Raw genomic sequence first — 19,769 nt, 5'->3', positions numbered from 1 at the left:
TCAATCAACCTGTGAACTCTCGGGCTCTCTTCGTCCAATTCTTTATATTATACGAAGTACCCTGGATTCTTCAATGGAAGTATCGGATATCTATTGATGAATTTGAAGAATGGAACTATGTTCCCCAATTAGAACGATGAATGGAACTATATTCCCTAATTAGAACGACATATTATGGTTAAATTATGGGATAAATTCGACATTTCACCTTTAACTGGTTCACGATTTGTGCCTAAAAGAGGCATTGGTTCGGATCCATCCCTTGCATCTTCTTCAACAATGGCAGCCCAATTGCCCTTTTTTAATATTTTCAATACTGCTCGGCGTTGTCTTCTGTATCTCTCGGATGAGTAGATCCAAGAGTGAATTTTAACTGCTATCAGGTTTAATATTCAACCTGAGGATCCAGCCCCATCATCATCCTCATCTGCATCAACTCTTCCTCTTTCGGATGACAGAAGCCAATTTTCTCAACGCCTGATCTCTAACAGCCCAGTATATATAAAAAAAAAGAGGTCTCACTATACCTTGACCCAGTGCTGTGTTAATTAGACACATCATTCTAATTCTTACCAGATGCCAAGCATCTACATCTAGTGCCATTCTAGTCAGACCGACGTCTTGGCATGCATCACGCAATATTATAAGTGCATTATAGTGAGTGTCACGGGTGAATACTTTAATAATTCACCTAAATAAGACTCTTCTAAAAAATAGTGGGCCATCCCACGTGGAAACAGGATCGAGAAATATCAGAGTTAAGCAGCGAGGGAAGCAAAAAGGCAGAGAATTTGCCTTTTCTAGATTTGATTTCAGTAAAATTGATGGTTTCTTCGTTTAGAAGTTGAGAGAAATAGATAGGGTCTTGAGAATAAAAAGACAAATAAGACTCGGTATATGCAGAAGAAATATCTAACAGATTTTCTAGTAAAGTAAGATGTTCTTTACACTTTCTAATTGCAAGCATAATACAGAGAATACAATCTTAAAGAAGAGAAGGCAAGACTTACATATAGGTCTTGAATTACATAATTGCACACAGAGATTTGTACACAGCACACAGTCTTCTCTCACTATTTTTACAAACACACTCAAGAGAAAACAAACTCTCACAAACTCTACTTACAAACATATAAAAGGAAGAAAATACTACTCTATGCTTCGTGGTCTTTTTTCGTGGTGTCTTTTAAGAATGGTGAGCTTCCTTTTATAGATGGCAAACACCAAGGATTTCTTCAAATTAGTTGGGAGATGTATTAATGGGCCTTGATAGAGTTGGTATCGAGTAGGCATCAAACCAACCAGATGTGACTTTTGAACAGGTAAAGATTAGGTGTTCTTATCATAAATTAGGTACACCTAATAAGATGAGAGGTTATTGTCGGAAGCTGATAAGCTTCAGCCGAAAGTTATATTGTTGCGTAGTCCAGATGTGTGACTAAAAATGAGCCACGAATGAGATTCTCTAGCATTCCACGTGGGATGGCCCACTGTTTTTCAGAAGAGTCTTAGTTAGGTGAATTATTAAAGTGTCCACCTGTAACACTCACTATAATGCACTTATAGTGCTACGTGAAGCATGCCAAAACGTCAGTCTGACTGGATGGCACTAGATGTAAATGCTTGACATCTGGTAAGAATCAGAATGGTGTGTCTGATTAACATAGCACTAGGTCAAGGTGCAGTGAGACCACTTTTCTTTTTTTTATTTTTTTTTATATATACTGGGCCGTTAGAGATCAGGCCGCTAAGCGAATTGGCTTCCGTCATCCGAAAGACGAAGAGTTGATGCAGATGAGGATGATGACGGAGCTGGATCCTCAGGTTGAATATTAAACCCAATAGCAGTTAAAATTCACTCTTAGATCTACTCATCCAAGAGATATGGAAGACAACGCCGAGCAATATTGAAAATGTTAAAAAAGGGCAATTGGGCTGCCGTTGTTGAAGAAGATGCAAGAGGCAGATCCGAACCAATGCCTCTTTTAATCACAAATCATAAACCAATTAAAGGTGAAATGTCGAATTTATCTCACCATTTAACCATAATATGTCGTTCTAATTGGGAAGCATAGTTTCATTTTTCAAATTCATCAATAGTTATCTGATACTTCCATTGAAGAATCCAGGGTACTTCGTATAATATAAAGAATTAGACAAAGAGAGGCCGGGAGTCCAAAGCTTGATTGAATTCTTTGAACTTAATAACGGACTGCTGAAGAGTTGTAGAAAGGAACTCCAAAAGAGGTGGTCCCCAGGTGAAGAACCATTGTAGAAACTAGTTCGGCACACCTAATAAGGTTCGTTGAAGGCAAAACTTCAAGAATCAAGAATGGGGATCATTCTGATATAAGAATATCATGTCCCAAGCTTTGACATAATCAGCATAATCGTATGACCTAAGTTTAAGGCAAGAGATATCATGAAAGTCTCGTTTGAATAAGGGAGAAGGTCTCCCCCCATTCACGATCTCTTATGATGTTCAATATATTGAGCTTCGAATAAACCCTGACATAAGCACTACTATAGGAGTTCTGAATATTAGTACTTTAAGTTTCTTCAAGTATTCTTTCATAGAAATAATGAGTTTTATCACCAGAAGATGGATAGAGATGGTCGCGAAGTAGATGGTGGCAAGTTCTGAGGGGGTGTGACAAAGGTGGATATTTTCAATGGAAATAACTGGGATAAAATTAGTTTCTATGAAGGGAGAATTATTAACAGCCTTATCTAAGGTTGTTTCAGGAGACTGGGATGAAATTGGAGTGGGGTTTTCTTGAAGTTGCCTAGAAAAAGAAGAGGCAACATCTTTATTAGGAGAGGTAGGGATGATAGCCTTCTATTTAGGAGCCCTCCAAGAATTCTCGGGTTAGAAAATCAGGTAAACTATTAGTATCTCCTTTAATAAATTCAATATTAAAATAAAAAAAAAAAAAAAAAAAGAAGTGACTGCCATCGAGAAAAGAGTTGTTTGGAGGTCAGATTCTTAACATATTTTTCGGTCATGTTTTTAGCCGCTTCACAATCCACGTTAGCAAGAAAATGTTGATTAAGATCATCACTTTCAAATTTAGTTATACACAGAACAAGTGAAAGAATCTCTTTTTTTATTATGGAATATTTTTGTTAAGTAGAATTTCAGGTGCCTGAAGTAAAACATACTAAGACTTTTTTTGGAAGGTTAGGACATTTTTGCTTCAAGATACCTCCGAATCTAAATTTAGATGCATCAGTCTCAACAATTTTAAAACATTCAGGTCGTACTAAGTTTAAGCATGGAAGCTCTTTGGCATTGAGCTTTATTTTGCGGACAGCGTCAGTATGTACAGTTGTCCAAGGTTCAGGCTACTGTTTTAATCTGTTAAACGAAGGTTTGGCATCCTTTGCTAAATCCTTGTAGAATTCAACAATGTAATTTAAGCTACCAAGAAACCTTTGGAGTTGAGTTTTATCTGTTATTTCGTCAGAAAATTTATCAACAAATTGAATGGCTCGTTCAATAGGGATAATAGAATCAAATGAAATATAGTGACCCAAAAACGAACTTTAGTTTGAAATAGTTTTATTTTCTTAGCTGAGATAGCTAATCTTGCTTGACGAATAACAGAGAGGAAAATATTTAAATGTTTCCAATGTTAGGCAATGTCCTGGGAATAAATAAGGACGTCATCAATATACACAATTATAAACTACGAATATTGATTAAAAATTTGATTCATTATATTTTGAAATTCAGATGGAGCATTCTTTAGGCCAAAAGGCATAAAATTCCATTCGTATTAACCGAATGGGACAACAAAAGTTGTTTTATACCTGTCTTTTTTTGCTATCTGAATTTGTCAGTACCCAGATTTCATGTCGAATTTAGAGAATATGCTAGAGGTGTTACTCTTCTCTCTGACCAATAACAAATCCAACTCTTGATCAATTCTCACATTCAGAGGCATAGAGATCATGGATTTAAGTTTGTCCACATTGGATTAGTTCAAGTAGCATTAAAACTCTTAACTCTTCTAGGGTTAAATAGTGCAATTTTTGTTGTTGTTAGAGATGCTAGAATGCTTGATTTTTATGAATCTCTAATAGGTACAGTTGAAATAAGTCTTTGTGAAGACCAGTCTATTTTTAGTGTGGACCATATCTTACTATGTCCTTAACAGATACTAATATTCTTGATGGTACTGTCATTTCTTTGAAAACTTATGTATATCGTATCGCTCTGGAAACTCAAAATCTCGCAATGATATATCGTATTTATTATAAAGCAATGACTACCGTCACCCCTAATGCTAAGGTTATAGATCCTCGTGGGCAAACTGTGTATTTCCAGGCTAATTCTTCCCGGTTTCAAATTTTTGTGCCCCAGTGTATTAGATGGTCAAAATTTACCTTCTAGAATCTTGGGGTTTTAACCTCTGTGAGTCAACCTCAGCCACCTTTTAGGACTACTCCATCCTGCATCACCCAACTTCCATCATTCTTGGTCAGAGAGAAGAATATGGGTACTTTCACCAGTCTTTATGACATAGTCACTATGAAAAATAAAAGTTCCTTTATGATATACCTCAGATTCAGGTATTCAGGGAATGGTATAGTTATTAATGGCAACTTCTAAATTCTGAAAATCACTTCTTCGAAATTATGGACTGGATCATAAGTCCTTCCGATTGTGCTAGCCTCAGAGGAAGATGATTTTCTCGAACTGGACCCAAAGTATGAAGTCATAGTTTAGAGCTTCGAGTCAATAAAGGTTTCGGTCTATATATTCTTATGTCAATACCGCCTATTATCAATACTAATTCACCTTCAAATGTCTATCCACGACCAAACGGCTGAGTACAACTTGGGTGTAGATCAACACAACTTGGGTGAAGGTCTATATGACAAAGGTGAAACAGTACCAATTGAATGGTCTTTACGACTTTGGTAACTTTCAACTTAGCTCTGATACCATATGGAAACAGGATCGGGAGTGATCAGAGTTAGGCAGCGAGAGAAGCAAGAAGGCAAAGAATTTGCCATTTTCTAAATTTGATTTCAACAAAATTGATGGTTTCTTAATTCAATAAAATATGCAAACTACTTAACGGCAACAAAGGACATCCACATTCAGGGAGGGCCAGGATAGGACCGATTCCATAGCATATGATATCCCAGGACTGGAAGAGAGACATTTAAGGGAGATTCCTTCTCTTTGAGAGTCACAACCATGGATTTAGGGGTACTATCGGTATTGGTATCTGTTGATATCGATCTCAATCGGATCGGATCGGATCGGTGCATATCAGTTGGTTTGCCCTTTTTTCCTAAAAATTATAATTTTTTTATCGTTTTTCCCCTGAAATAATACAGAGAATCCATCCAGATCGATTTCAGCTGATACCAATCCAATACAACCAATACGATACCGATACTTGAAACCAGGTTCACAACACTGCTTCGATAGTGTGATCATTTTCAAAATAAGAAACTACCCACTTAGAGCCTCCACATAAAAGCACTAGAAGATGGGATTCTATTCTGGGTCTAAACTCCCACAATGTCGCTCCAAATCTGGCAAGAGATAAGAGGATTAAAAGAATAGATAGATCTCTACTTTCCGAACCTATCCAACAAAAACAACAGTAAGGAGGAATATGTGAGAAAGAATCATCTTAGGGTCATATTAATCCACAAATTTGAGTCTCATCTAATCTAATCTTACCTAATCTGCCATGTGGTAATAATTAACATTGAAATTGCATATACCAGAAAGGTTCCTACCATAGGTGTGCAAGAACTAGGTTGCTTCCCAACACACACACAAAAGATTAAGACTAGATGAGTCTTGTTTGTTTTTAGATTACAAAGTGGTGTGTACGTACATTTAGCACCATGAGAATGTGGTTCATGGCCTCATGGCAGGGAATGGGGAGAAGAAAATAGTAGACGCACTTGTGCAGGGGAACGCCCTGGGTGAGAGGGGGGGGGGGGGGGGGGTTTGGATCAAGGAAGAACACCGAGTGGTTGTGGGTGGGGGAGGTCTGTCAACGACAGCTCCAACAGTTGCCAAAAGGCTATGATGAAATCTATGGCTAACATCAGTAGTTTCCTGCACATTTCTAACTTATTCACAATCATTCCAGCAATTGATTCTGCCGCTTCTGCGTGAGGGTGTATGTTTGATTCACCTGCTGGGCTGCTGCTTCTCCTCCTCCTCCTCCTCCCCTGCAACCTGCTGGACTGCCTCTTGTTTCCGCATCGTTGCTTTCTCTGTGTCTACTCACTGGTATCTTCCTTTTTCCCTTAATACTTACATAGAAGACACAGATCAGCTTCCTTTCCCATGCTCCTCCTTTATCATTCCCCCTTCTCTTATAATTGAGCATGGGATTGAGGACTCAGACAAAAAAAAAACGGACAGATCGGGGTCTTCGTTATCAACTGCATACGATAATATAATTTAAAGGATAAAAAAACAAGGAAGGCATAATGCATATGACAGTGTAAGATTATCCTTATCTGCTTTGCAGTTGCGACATTATATACAAATCCATCTGAGAGGCGGGGTTTTCACCATCTTGAGCCAGGCCTGGCTAGGGACTCGAGCTTGCCGGGTCAATCTTGTACCTTAAGTAGAACACTGTTTTTACCTTTCTGTGAAGTCCATTGTGTTACTTTACAGTGCCCCAGGGTCACCAAGCAGTTTTAACTTATAATTGAATCAGAAGATAATTGACAAATTGAAGATTTTATTTACATGCACAACTGCCTAAATGCAATGTTACTTTACAAATGACACAAAAGTAGCCAATGAGACTCTCATATCGCAGTAACTGTTTCCAGCATAATAAAACAAGTATTTCCTCTTACCACTTCACATCTAGTGTTAGTGCCTCTGGAGGGACAAGGAGAGATGGGAACTTTGTAAAGGAAATATTTGACATTAGATTACTCCATGCGGCAGAATCTGCAGCAATGAAAGGCCTCACTTTTTTAACCACAAGCGGCTTTAACCTCACTGCTCCCACTCTTGCCTCTACCTCAAACCAAGCCCGTTCAACTGTAGCCTTCGTTCTCCATTCTGCTAAGGTACCCAAGACTTTGTCGTTGTCCTTTACATCTCTTTCAAGTTCCAATCGGAAACTGACTACTGTTGATGCTATAACCTTGGCTTTGAGGAAACCTGAAGCCTCACTCCGAATTTTGTCACCTAGCAAGGTCCTCATGAGTGATTCGAGTACAGCTAACCTTGGAGTCATGGAGTCAATTGGGCAGGCCCGCTTCTTGTAGTAATATTTGTCATAACACTTCTCCGGCAACAACTCAATCATGTCCTGGGAAGGGAAAGCAATTTCAATGTAGGCACTGGGGTTATGAGTTCTGTATGCAACAAGTGATGCAGACCCCAAAATGTGTATAGGAAGTAGTGGCATGCACAATGAGTGACTCAAGGGCCAAAATTGACTTCTATGCTGATTCATCTCCGAACTTCCATTAAGGGGCAATCTGGGACGAGTGTGGAAAAGGGATACTTCCTGAGCTCCTTCTACCCCAACTGTAATGCCTTCGCCAACTAGAACTCGTTTCAAACCATTATGCGTCGTGTTCATCTGCACATAAAATTGCCATGGGGTGGGTGGGTTTTTTTTTTGGAGGGGTGGGGGGTGGAATTGTCAGTAGGAACACTAACAATTACTGTAGGCACAGACACCCAACTAAATGTAGTTCTGTGAAGTTAAAATATGAATAGATAATGAAGAAAACAAAATAACACCACTTGGAACCAATTCTACATAGTAAAAATAAAGGAAATGTGACTTAATGCATTATATCAAAAGAACACAAAATTAAAAAGACCAATAATAACCTTCAAATTAAACAAGAACAATCATGGAACAATGAAGGATGAACCAAAACTAATTATGGAGCAATGAAGAATGTAACTTGAAATTAAACTTAAGATAAAGCCACATTTAGTCGCAAACACCAGACAAGAAGCAGAGGTCCAAATCTACAATCCTAATGACGATAAAAACAGAGCAAAACATTTGGGGATGTCATAAACCTAGGCCATCGGAACCCATATTGTAGAGATAATAATATTGAATGAAAATTTTGAAACAAATAGCTTTAAACTTTTGTTCGTATTGACCCCTATTACTAACTTGTATTGGACTAAAATTTGACAAATGAAATGGATGTCACATTCTTTATAAAATGAAATGGATGTAACACAGCTTGCTCTTCTCACTGGCAATAATTAAGTTTCCAAAATTTGAGCACAACGGCACTTTTACTAAAAAAATTCACAATCTTGATTTACCATTCTTTCATATCCTCCTTGTAATGAATTATGGCATTCTCATGTTGATCATCTCCTCCAATTTACATCTGCAGAGTCCTTGCAGCCAGGTAAGTATCTTCCGTTAATTGTTAATTTCTATAAGAATCATCACAACTAGCATCATTTCCATTTAATGTTTTTTGTCCTTGCGACAAGCCAAGAGTGTTGATCCTTCCACAAAATTAAAGGTGTATCTCATGTTATGATTGCTCAAGTTACTGCCATCCCTTTTGCAGTGTTCTTAGAGTATTTTTTATAAGAAGTTGGATGGCAAGATCAAACATTTAAGTTTGTTTTACTTCCTTTTTTGCTATGTTTGAGAGGATTTAAGTAAAACAAATTAAAACATTGCATCAAACATGAATTGTTGCATCAATTTGTTCATAGGTTTTAAAATTTCTTAGAAAATCAACAATACACCATTACTACAGGTAAGAACATTATCCTTTTGAATAATTTCAATTGAATACACTTGTCTCTTAGTACGTTGTTCTCTATGTTAGTGTTTATGCATGATACATGTTATATATAGCTTTTTTTTACTGTTTTTTATACAAAAATCCATAAAAATGTGTTTCCTATCGATTTATGTGCGTATCTTTCACAAATCTCCAATACGATACGATACCCTCCTATATATATCTTAAATTAGCCGACCGATACAATGACTGATACTGATACTTTAATCCTTGAATGAGAGTTCTAAAATAGAGGCCAGGCCTCAGAACGATAAGGTTGCTCCATTGCGACCTAGTGGTCATGAATTTGAGTCAGGAAACAGCCTCTCCGTGAACCGGGGGTAAGGCTATGTACATTATGACCCTCCTCAAAACTCATGTCGCAAGAGCCTCATGCACTAGTACGCCCTTATAGTCTTCTTTGCTAAGGGGATAAACCTACTGATAGTCTTTTGTACCAAGGCCAATCATATAAGGCTGATGCTTATGACACTTGGTTCAAAGAAAAAAAGGAAAGCTGGTCCATCCTTCCACATGTTTTACCAAATATGTTATGCAATTAGCAAATAAGTTAATCAAACTTCATCCACTACAAGTTTTCTCCACCAATTGGGTTGGGAATCTTCTCATGAGATTTTCTTTGCTCTTTGTGGTCTTGGCATTCCATATTACTAGGCAAGAGAGGAAAATTTCTTTAAAGGTAAAGTCACCTACCATATTGGTATGCAGAGCACATTGTGGAACCATAACAATATGGTAATAGAAGGCCCTTGAGGCCTTTCACGAAGTATATGATAACACTAATGTTTAGAGCAACTACATGGGCTCACAGTAGATGCTTTCCATGTTATTCTAAGTATGCAGCAGCGATCAAATTATTCATCCTCTTAGCATAATGCAGCAGTAGATCCCCATTAGTCTCCAGCCCCTCAAACCTAAATTCAATGGGTAGAGTAACCTATGTACATGAAGATTATAGATACTGGTAGGACTTTTAGAAACTACAACTTAACATCATTCTTGCATTCTTTGGCCTCACAGAAATCACGGACTTGATTAATGCCTGAAAGCCCTCACCCTGGCTGAAGCACTCCCTCCCTTGAGTAGTCTCACCTAGTAATTGCTTTATGTGAACCAATATAAGTAATTAGCTGGAGCCTTCATCCCATCTTATTCGTAATCCAGGATCTCAGATCTCCAGGAATATTCACGCAAAAGCTAGATCTAGGATTTGAGAAATTCCTACACTGATGATCTTTACTATTGGAGAGGCTAACAAAAAGAGAATTTGCACTGGGTCTCATTCGTTATGTAGTTATTCCTCAGTTTCTCAGATGATTATAATTGGTTCACATCATCTTGACCGCAATTGTGCTCATATTTTTCTTACCTTTTTCAAAGGGCCATATTTACCAAAAACTTTAAAACACAATATATAAACACAATGCATAAAAAATGCAATAAATAATGCAAATAAAGATAGTTCGTTGAAAGATCACATAAAAATTGGAAATTTTGGAATGTCAGACTAGGTTAGGTTCTAAGTTTGACAGCACTTTTATGCTAATGAAACAATGTTTAATACCAACGATCTAACTTCCACCACTCGGTATCCCTTGAATTGCATAATCCAGATTATTGTGTGTTGAGTCAAGACAAAAACGCTGAAGAATCAAACTGGCATATGACCATAAAAGCAAGAATAAGACACCATAGAATCACTGGACATTAATATTTTGCTTCTCAGTGAATAACAAATGAATACCATTCATTATATACAAGAAAAAAACCAAAATTCTACAAACCCAAGTTATAAATAGAAACAAACACAATACGCTACAAAAAAATATATATTAAAAGACCTAAAAATCAATCAAAAGCTACAATAAAAAGTAACACATACCGGCAATACCAACGAAAGATCGTCATCACCGTCAACTCTTATTTCAAACGGTCCCTCCAACTTGAATCCCTTGAGCACAGTCTCCGAACTAGCTTTACTGACCAAGGATTTAAATTCACCTCTTTTTCTAATTTTTCTCCACGAATGCACCTCATCGAAAAATTTGAATACAAGGTCACTCTTCCCCAATCGGAGCCGAAATTCATATCTCTGAGCACTCCCAATCCTTACCTTTCCAACATCCAAATTGGAAACCCTAATTTCGTCCAAATCCCAGCTCTGCTTCAACGAAATCGACTTCAATACATCCTAAATGAAATCAAAAGACAAAAAATATAGGGTTCCTATCAGTCTAATAGATTCGAAATGGTCCAAGCTACGATTTTCAGTATAACAAACGGATCTGAAACAAGAAATAAAGGAAGGGCTTCATCGAAATCTGGCTTACCTTTAAGAAATGAGACGAAGGGGAGGTGGTCTCGTGGGAGGATTCATCGGACTGTGAAGAAGAAGAGAGGGGGGCCTCGGAAGCATTAAATGGTGCTATCGGTATCGCTATTGCTAGGGATTGAAATGACAAGAAGAGGAGAAAATACGCGGGGCGACTGACCATTCTCTTGCCCCCGTCAACAACGACTTCCGGACATAAGGACTGGCGAACCGTGTGGATACCGGACGGTCGTCTCTCTCTCTCTCTCTCTCTCTCTCTCTCTTCCTTTTTTTATCCTTTTATGAGTTCTGAGGAAATCTGCCAACCCTATTGACGAAAATACCCCTATTTTTCCTTGAACGTCGCTGTTCTGTCCTTCTCATGGAGTACGACTACGAGTCTACGACTTAAACCCCAAGACGAAACGTCCGATTCGGAGTCATTTGTACATATAAAAAGATAGAGACATGGTTTAATTACTATATCGGAATCGGTTCGAGATCAGACAGGGCGGAGAGTGATCTGATCCCGATCTGGATCGACTGTATTGACTGAATCGGATAGAAATACCCCTGTCCTGATAATGAATAAAAACCCATTTTTTTATCTTATTAACCTTCATTCGTACCAATCTAGCTATATCATATCAGTCAAGAACCGAGATCGGATATGGTTGATATGGATCCAATTCGATCCGATTCCTCAAACCATATCGCTGTAAACTACATAGCATAGTGATTATTCAATTAAAGATTTTTCTTTTATTTTGGTAAACTCTATAAAAGATTCCAATGTAACAGCAGCTTACTCTCTTTTTCTTTCTTTTTGAGATTTTCTTTTTTTCTTAGATAAACAAGAGTATAGAAGCTCAAATATGATGTGACTAATATGCAAAATGTTGACCACTTGCAATACCTTTTTTTTATGGGAAAAAAAATAGTTAAGATAAGGAAATTACATCTATGTCCTTATGAGTGATAGAAAGAGGGGAATGTTTGATCATAATTACAAAAGCTTAAGTGTTTAACAAAAAAGACCCCACCATTGCTAGGCCAGAGCTGGAACAAGACAAGAGGGTGAAAATTATACACATTCAAAAAAATAGGGATCACGCTTAAAGGCCTAGAAATGGTGTTAGGTTCTAAAAAGAATTGTTCCAACTCCTCTACATCATTCCAAACTTCATTGATGTTCCATCCCATGTTTTAGTCGAAGTGGAAGACCCATTGTGTTTACTTCAATAGGCTTTTTTGTCATCACATAATTTGTAATTAATGAGATACATTTTCCTTTGTGAAATATCCCGTTAGCTCATCCAAAAAAATTGTTAGATGTATCTGAAACAATGGAGCATATCATTAAGAAATTGTTGAAGTTGGGGATGCAAGGTATTATGACATCACATTGAGAGAACAAATGTTGTTGCCAACCGCAATCCAATGGTAACCTGTTTGAGGATAAGGCCTTGGGGTTTGGTTTTTCTTAAGAAAAATTACTTTATTTCTGTGTAACTAAATAAATTAGCTATTAATAAAAGTGCTAAAGAAACCACTCAGTTGATAGGATTGGAGTTGGAGTTGGAGTTGGAGTTAGGGTTAAACAAATACATAATAAGGTTTTGAAAAGAAGATGCAGAAAAGTTTTATGTGCCCAAACTCAAAGGGCTAACCGCCCAAATTCTGTTTGTTTGATTGAGTAGTTGGGGTGGGATTGTTGTGGGATTGGGACCCACATAGTGCTGGGGTAAGCGACAGGGATAGTAAAATTAAGGTAAGGCATTTTACCTTTACTTTTCCATTCCTGCATTGTGTTTGTTTGTTTTGTGTGAGGGGAAGGTTCCAGAGAATAAGCTATGTTCCATGTGAGGGAAACCAGCTGAAAGACCAAGGTGAATAGATCTCAGAGAGAGCTCAAGCCATGGATGGGAACCAAAACAAAGTAGATGAAGAGTTGCCAAAGCACACAGTCGGCCAATGGCACTCCTTCTCGGATCTGATCATGAGACATCTGCTTCTCGATTACTTCATCTTGCATGTTCCCTTCTTCTTCTTCTTCTTCAATCCCCTTTGTCGTTGCTTCTGTAACCAAATCCCCTTCATAATCTTCTTCAATCCCCTTCATATTCTTCTTCAATCCCCTTTCTTTTCTTTTTTTTAAGCTTGCAGCCCAACCGCAAGCGCCTGTAGGCAGAAGGGGCGCTATGGCATTGCTACTGTAAAACAAATCCCCTTCATATTCTTCTTTGTAAATCCCTTATTTTTTTAAACCCATAACCCATAACCGCAAGGGGTTAACTTAAAAGGGGTTGGCGATTCCTATCGTGTAGCGGAATTCATGATTTATACTTTGAGCTCGGAAATCGACCTTCAACTCGGAATCGATCGGCGTTGGGGTGGTCGGTGGTTGATGAATGCGAGCCTGGCACGGCCGGAATTCATGATTTATACCTTCAACTTGGAATCGATCGACTTTCAACTCTATACCTTCAGCTCGGAATCGATCGGGGTTGGGGTGGCCTGTGGTTGATGAATGTGAGCCATCTCCAAACTTTCTCCCTCAGGTTTTCGAGCAAAGTCCCACCAAATTGTATTTGGTGGGACTTTGGAAGGGATTGGGGTGGGAGAAATTCATTGCCACATCAGTCGATAATGAAAAAGTGGCGTTTAGTGGGGAAGATATGCCAAGCAGATGCATGATGGGTATGACAAAGTCCACAAATAGGATCAATTGTCATACATCTCTCCAACAGGTCTTTCGTTGGAATTCCGCCAAGTGCTAATCTCTAGGAAAAAAGACTTTACATTTTGGGTGTATTTGTAATTTCCAAAAGAATCATCACAATGTGAGCATAGAGATGAGCAAGTGCATCCATTTGAGATTCCAGTTGGGTTAGATATCAAACCAAATTTAAAAATAATTTAGCATCCATTCTACTAGTAAGAGATCCCTTTTTTGGAGAGGTGCACTACCATTTATCATTATTAGAGCTTAAAGGGAATTGCAATATATCATTTACCACTGAGAAAGGGAGAAAAGAAGAGAGGAGACTTAGTGTTCCAATTGGTCCCAATCATAAAACCGCTTACCTTCTCAAGAGAGGAAAATGAAGGGGTGGATTGAAGTTAGCAAGAAAATCAAGCTTATTAGGGATCCAATGTTCGATCCAAAAATTAGTGTAGCAACCATTTCTAACTTTTTACAAAACCATTTTTTGGAGAGTATGGAGGATACTTACAATACTGTTCCAAGTGGCTAATCCTTTCTTTTTCAGAGCTTTGGGATGAAAAACATACATGTTATGAAAATATTTCTGGATTAGAACTTGTACCCACAAAGTCTTGTCTTCAGTGAGTACCATGTTGGAGTGATGTGGCCCTCATACCACATCACCCTACATTGTTGCTACATGGTGGTTAAGGAAGTTCCCTATCTGATTAAGAAACTATCTGATGGTGGAAGTTATAATGGATAGGAACTCTGAAAAGGGTATCTAGTCTTAGGGATATGAAAACATTCATCACCATCAACGAGTGAATTAAAGAGAGACCTAATAAGACTAGTAATTAGACCCATGTCCAAGGGTTGGTAGAGCTCATGAAATCACTCGCAGGAGAAGAAGTGATCGTCAGAATACAACTTGAAGTTGATCAAAGATGACAGCGCAATCTTCAATGTTCTTAGGGCAATCAGGAGATAGGGTGCATTTACCCATTAATTTCTAGAACTTGATTGCATGCTCTAACATGTGGTATTAGAGCGGGGTTACACTGCCGCTTTGGTCACTTGAAGTTTTTGACATTTAGGTCTTTTTATTTTTGTCACGATTCAAAGTCGAGAAATTTTTGGATTTAACCAATAAACCCAATGGTGGATTTAAGTTCTGAAAATCAGAACAATATGAGGGATTTTTGGCTTCGTTTATAAAACAGAGACGGGACTTGATCGATTTTGATTTTTCAAATCGATCTATCTTTTGCCAATTAAAAGGCTGGTTGGTGCAAAAACAGCTGAAACGTTGAACAAAACCTCACGGGTTCTTAGTTTCATTGTTTGATTGGGGAAGAAGATGAGACAATCCCGTCATTTTTGTAATTTGCTGAAGGATTTAAATGTTGTTTGTTAAGCTAATTAAATAAAAAAAAAATCATAAAGCAAAAGAAGTTGAAACCAACGTGCCAGTCCCGTCTCCGATTTCTCTACTTTTGAATCATTTTGAAACCAACATGCCACTACTTCTTGTTTTGACTCGAGATAAGTAAAATATAATAATATTATATATCTATGACACCATGGATGACATCATTGTGATTTTAATGATTATAATTGCATATTGTTCTGTACGGTTCGGATTTTTTTTTTTTTTTTTTTTTTTTTTTGCTCAAATATATTTAAATATTTTCTATTTTGTGAGAAATTTGGAGGTAAGAATTATGTTTTCTTGTTTACTTCATTAAACATAAGTGGGAGGATAGTATTTTGTCCTATCATGGGTGATAAAAGTGTTATATTTTTTTCTTTCATATCTTACGATATATACATGTGTTTTATGTAATTTTTTTTACTAAATTGGTGTTTTTCAATGTGCTCGAGAGCGTTGTACAGTCCATAACATCTGATTTTATCATGGGACGTTACTTATAGTACAATTTTGGCACGTTAATGTATCCAGTGACAGTTAAAAATATCACACTTCTTTAGTTATGCTTTCGCTTTTCTTATATGTATGTTATTTGTATGTGTTAGAACCGAACCTATATGTTACATAAGTTTTGGTGACACAGTCTTCATATTTTTTGAGTTCTTGATGTAATTTATTTATAAAGTTGCCATTTAACAGACTTAGTAAATGTCACAATATTAGAAAAGTCCATAAGGATCAAAATTAAGGGCAATCTTGTAAATAAACTATGGGGCATCATTTTTATTGCAACTAATGCATAAAAATTGACATTAGTCCCCACAGGGAAGATGATAATATTTAATTGAAGGAGATTCTTATGGCCCACAGGTATAGGGTCCCTCTTGTGTTAGATATAATATATTCTAGTCTTATTAACTAAGGCACAGACCTTACCAATTGTAGTCTTTACCTACGGGTAGATTGTGATGAGTTTGATCTATTGTTGAACAATTAACATAGGTTGATGTTAACATTAAAAATACAAACTATAGTAAGTTGTAGCTTTAGCCCATAGGCAAGTTGTAATAAGCTATAGTTAATTTATTGAAATTAGCATAGGTTGATTTCAATATTAAATTTAAGCATGTCACTGATTTGGTTAATAATTTTTTGCAGTTATCCTTGAAAACTAATTCAGGCTTCCCCTTCTAACTGGGGACAATTATGCTAATTGGAAAGAGTTAGCTGATCTTTCTCTAGGGTACATGAACTTGGACATGGCCATTAATGAAGAAGAGACACCTCCCCTCACTAATGAAAGTGATGCAGAGAAGAGGAAGAACCATAAAAAATGGAATCGATGCAACTGCCTAAGCATGAAGCTTCTCAGAGTTAATATCAGTAAAGGCATTAAGGGTTCAATCCCAGAATGTCAAACTGTGTTAGAACTTCTAGCAATGATCGATGAGCAGTTTATAGAAACTGACAAGTCCAAGGCAAGCACTTTGATAAAGAGGTTTAGCTCCCTCAAGTATGATGGTAAAAGAGGTGTACGAGAGCACATTATGAATATGAGGGATATTGCAGCACAACTCAGGGCTCGAGATGTAGGAATCTCTAACACATACTTGGTGCACCACATTCTCAACTCTTTGCCCAAGAAATATGGCCCTTTCAAGGTCTCATACAACACACAATAGCAACTTATGATAATATGTGTTTAGGAGGAGCAATAACTGAGAAATGAATCCAATGAGAGTGCACATCTACAACTTTTGACAAAGGACAATCAAGCAAGCCTTGACTGAAAAAAAAAAAAAAGTTAATAAGCCAATAAAGAAATCCGGCTCTAAGGAAACCAAGTGCTTTTTTGTAAGAAGAAGGGGCACACTAAAAAGGACTGTTTCAAATTCAAGAGTTGGCTTGAGAAGAAAGGTATGTCCAATGTTTGCTTTTAGTCTAATTTAGTTAATGTTTGTTCCAACAATTGGTGGATTGATTCTGGTTCAACAATCCATGTTGTTAACACTTTGCAGGGATTTCTGGAGACAAGGCTGTCGAAGGAAAATGAGAAGAGCATCTATTCAGAAAATAGGATATAGTCTCAAGTTGAAGCGGTTGGAGTCTAAAGACTGATCCTACAAACAGGATGTGTGCTAGATTTAGATAGATGTTTTTATATTCCATCTTTTTCAAAGAACCTTATTTCTATTTCTATGTTGAATATGTGTTTATTTTTAGTGGTATAGTTTTAAAACTGTATAGAAACAATATGTTGTTTGGTTCAGGAAGTTTAGTGGATGGTTTATATCTATTACGTTTAGATCCAGTTTTTTAAAGTAATTTACTTACTTCATCTAATAATATTGGCACTAAGTGCATAATTATGAATGAACATTCAGCTAAGTTATGGCACCAGAGATTAGGCCACATTTCTGTAGATAGACTAAAAAGATTAGTGAATGATGGGATCCTTGAGATACTAGGCTTCACTAATTTTGGTACATGTGTAGACTGCATAAAAGGTAAGCATATAAATAAGTACAAGAAAGGAGCCAAACATAGTACTGAGATACTAAAGATCATACACACTGACATATGTGGACTGTTTAACACACCCTATATGAATGGTCAAAGGTATTTCATCACATTTATTGATGATAATACAAGGTACATGTATCTTTACCTTCTAGATCATAAAGATGAGGCACTTGATGTCACACCCCGTTCTCACAGAACCGGGCCAGTGACCGGGTTAACACCGGTTAACCCAAACCTGCCAGGATCATCAGATACTGTATTCCACCACAGCATACACACAACTAATATAAGCTCATCAGATCAGCGGAAGACTAAGTTTTACCTGTGAATAAATCTCATATACTTGATACCCGAATTGTGATACAATAATTATATACATGTGGGCCCGCATGCATGATAATTACACAAGAACAGTACAATTCATGTATCAAGTATATAAAGGAAATCATCAAAATAATCAAAGTACACAGCTCGGCTCAGCAACAAGGCTAGAGCTCAGCTCGGTCTCAGAAGTGGAGCTCAGCACGGCCCCAGAACTGTGGTCCCGCAGCACAGCTCTCACACGAGCAGTCAATGCCGTGCTCTAACTCCTCAGGGGTCCACCAGTCCTCTTCAGGAAACTCGACTGTGGGACCCACCCCATTCTTCTCAGATGTATGACCTGCAAAATCATCTAAAAAAGGGGTGCACACGTGGGATGAGCTCACTAGCTCAGTAAGTAGAAAGATGGACCACACAGCAGTCCACACATCAAACCACAATCATATGCACTACATGTCATGCTATTCATTTTAAATCACATCCACCTAAGCAACATTACTAAGTCCTTGGTTTTAGTGCTACTACAGCCACAGTGCGCGTATACTCCAGGTACGAGCCGCGAACTCCCTCCCGCGATACGCCCATAGGGCTGTCGGAGAAGGCCCACCGTGAGTACTCGGAAAAGTAAAGACAATGCTGTCCACCGGCTCTCAACAGAAATGTAAATGACTGAAAATAAAGGTGCTGACTCCAGCAATTTAAAAGCAGTACGATTGGCCCTCTTGAATGTACCACCGGGGTTGCCGGCTGTCCTACATGACCCGCCGGGCGTTATGTCTAACCGCCACAGTGACCCGACGATCGCGACCACTGCTTCTCCCCAAATGATAACCCAACACCTTAACCCTTATTGGGAAGGGTCGTAGCACGGGATGGTGAAAATCCTAATACCGCATGCTCCTATATGACAATAGTACGATTGCATAGTGCCTCCGTGTCCCATTCCACGGGCCACCAATGCTATCGTTTCTAAACCAACTACGGCATCTAGTCTATCAATGCATCATGCATCATGATGTCCACATTCAACATATAAACATCTCATTCAATTGGCATTTAGAAAGTAAACATAGCACATATGCATAACAATGTGAAGAATGACTAATCTACATATCATATTCATGATGGCATGACTAGACTAGATATAATTAAATGAATGCCAAACAATGCCTTGAAACAAGGCCAAACGTCCTCTCCCCACTTACCTGTAGTGTACAAGGATTCCCGTTCGGTACGGGAGAGATCCGGTGCGAATCAGGTAGGATTTGGTGAACCTAACATAATTGAGCGGGGTTAGTACTTCACCATTTTAGGATCAAAATTAATGAAATCCGATGACAAAATCATGTTTATAACGTCAAAAGAAGGTCACACGTCCGATTTGGGTCCAATCGAACATAAGAATCACCTTCGAGGCCACACGGCTGGGTCAGACAGGTGGGCAGTCTGGCCCACCGGTCCTACCCACCGGTTTGGACCGGCGGGTAGGGGCCCGTCGGTAGGGCCCGCCGGTTCCACCTGCCGGTTGGGCCAGGGGCCCTTGCTAGGACTGACTGGTAGGATGGCCCACCGGTTGGGCCCGTCGGTTGTGCCCGAAGGCCCCCCTGCCCTCTCAGGTGGGTGCCCACAGGCGGGTAGGGGCCCACCAGTTGCACCCACCGGTCTTGGCA

At 38.3% G+C, this 19,769-nt stretch overlaps 2 protein-coding genes across 2 annotated transcripts; one reads left to right on the top strand and one right to left on the bottom strand.

The window, feature by feature from the left end:
• Nucleotides 1-6,711: 6,711 nt before the first annotated feature.
• On the bottom strand, nt 6,712-11,401 carry LOC122084646. Its single transcript, XM_042653060.1, has 3 exons — nt 11,136-11,401; nt 10,688-10,996; nt 6,712-7,592 (listed from the first exon to the last, which is right to left on the bottom strand). The coding sequence occupies exons 1-3, from the start codon at nt 11,298-11,300 to the stop codon at nt 6,849-6,851; spliced, it is 1,218 nt and encodes a 405-aa protein (XP_042508994.1). The 5' UTR covers nt 11,301-11,401; the 3' UTR covers nt 6,712-6,848.
• Nucleotides 11,402-16,514: 5,113 nt separating this feature from the next.
• On the top strand, nt 16,515-17,339 carry LOC122084907. Its single transcript, XM_042653328.1, has 2 exons — nt 16,515-16,916; nt 17,274-17,339. The coding sequence occupies exons 1-2, from the start codon at nt 16,515-16,517 to the stop codon at nt 17,337-17,339; spliced, it is 468 nt and encodes a 155-aa protein (XP_042509262.1).
• Nucleotides 17,340-19,769: the final 2,430 nt, after the last annotated feature.

This window comes from Macadamia integrifolia, chromosome 7 (assembly GCF_013358625.1).
Source record: "Macadamia integrifolia cultivar HAES 741 chromosome 7, SCU_Mint_v3, whole genome shotgun sequence".
In the NCBI taxonomy this organism is placed as follows: Eukaryota; Viridiplantae; Streptophyta; class Magnoliopsida; order Proteales; family Proteaceae; genus Macadamia; species Macadamia integrifolia.
Note: the sequence above shows the minus strand (reverse complement) of the source record. Positions and strands in the feature narration are given on the sequence as shown.

Coding starts and splice junctions, on each gene's coding strand:
- LOC122084646 (XM_042653060.1), bottom strand. CDS start 11,300: ATGGTCAGTCGCCCCGCGTATTTTCTCCTCTTCTTGTCATTTCAATCC. Junction 10,997..11,135: donor CTTCGTCTCATTTCTTAAAG/GTAAGCCAGATT, acceptor GATTTCATTTAG/GATGTATTGAAGTCGATTTC. Junction 7,593..10,687: donor ATCTTTCGTTGGTATTGCCG/GTATGTGTTACT, acceptor TTTTATGTGCAG/ATGAACACGACGCATAATGG.
- LOC122084907 (XM_042653328.1), top strand. CDS start 16,515: ATGGCCATTAATGAAGAAGAGACACCTCCCCTCACTAATGAAAGTGAT. Junction 16,917..17,273: donor AGAAATATGGCCCTTTCAAG/GTCTCATACAAC, acceptor AACACTTTGCAG/GGATTTCTGGAGACAAGGCT.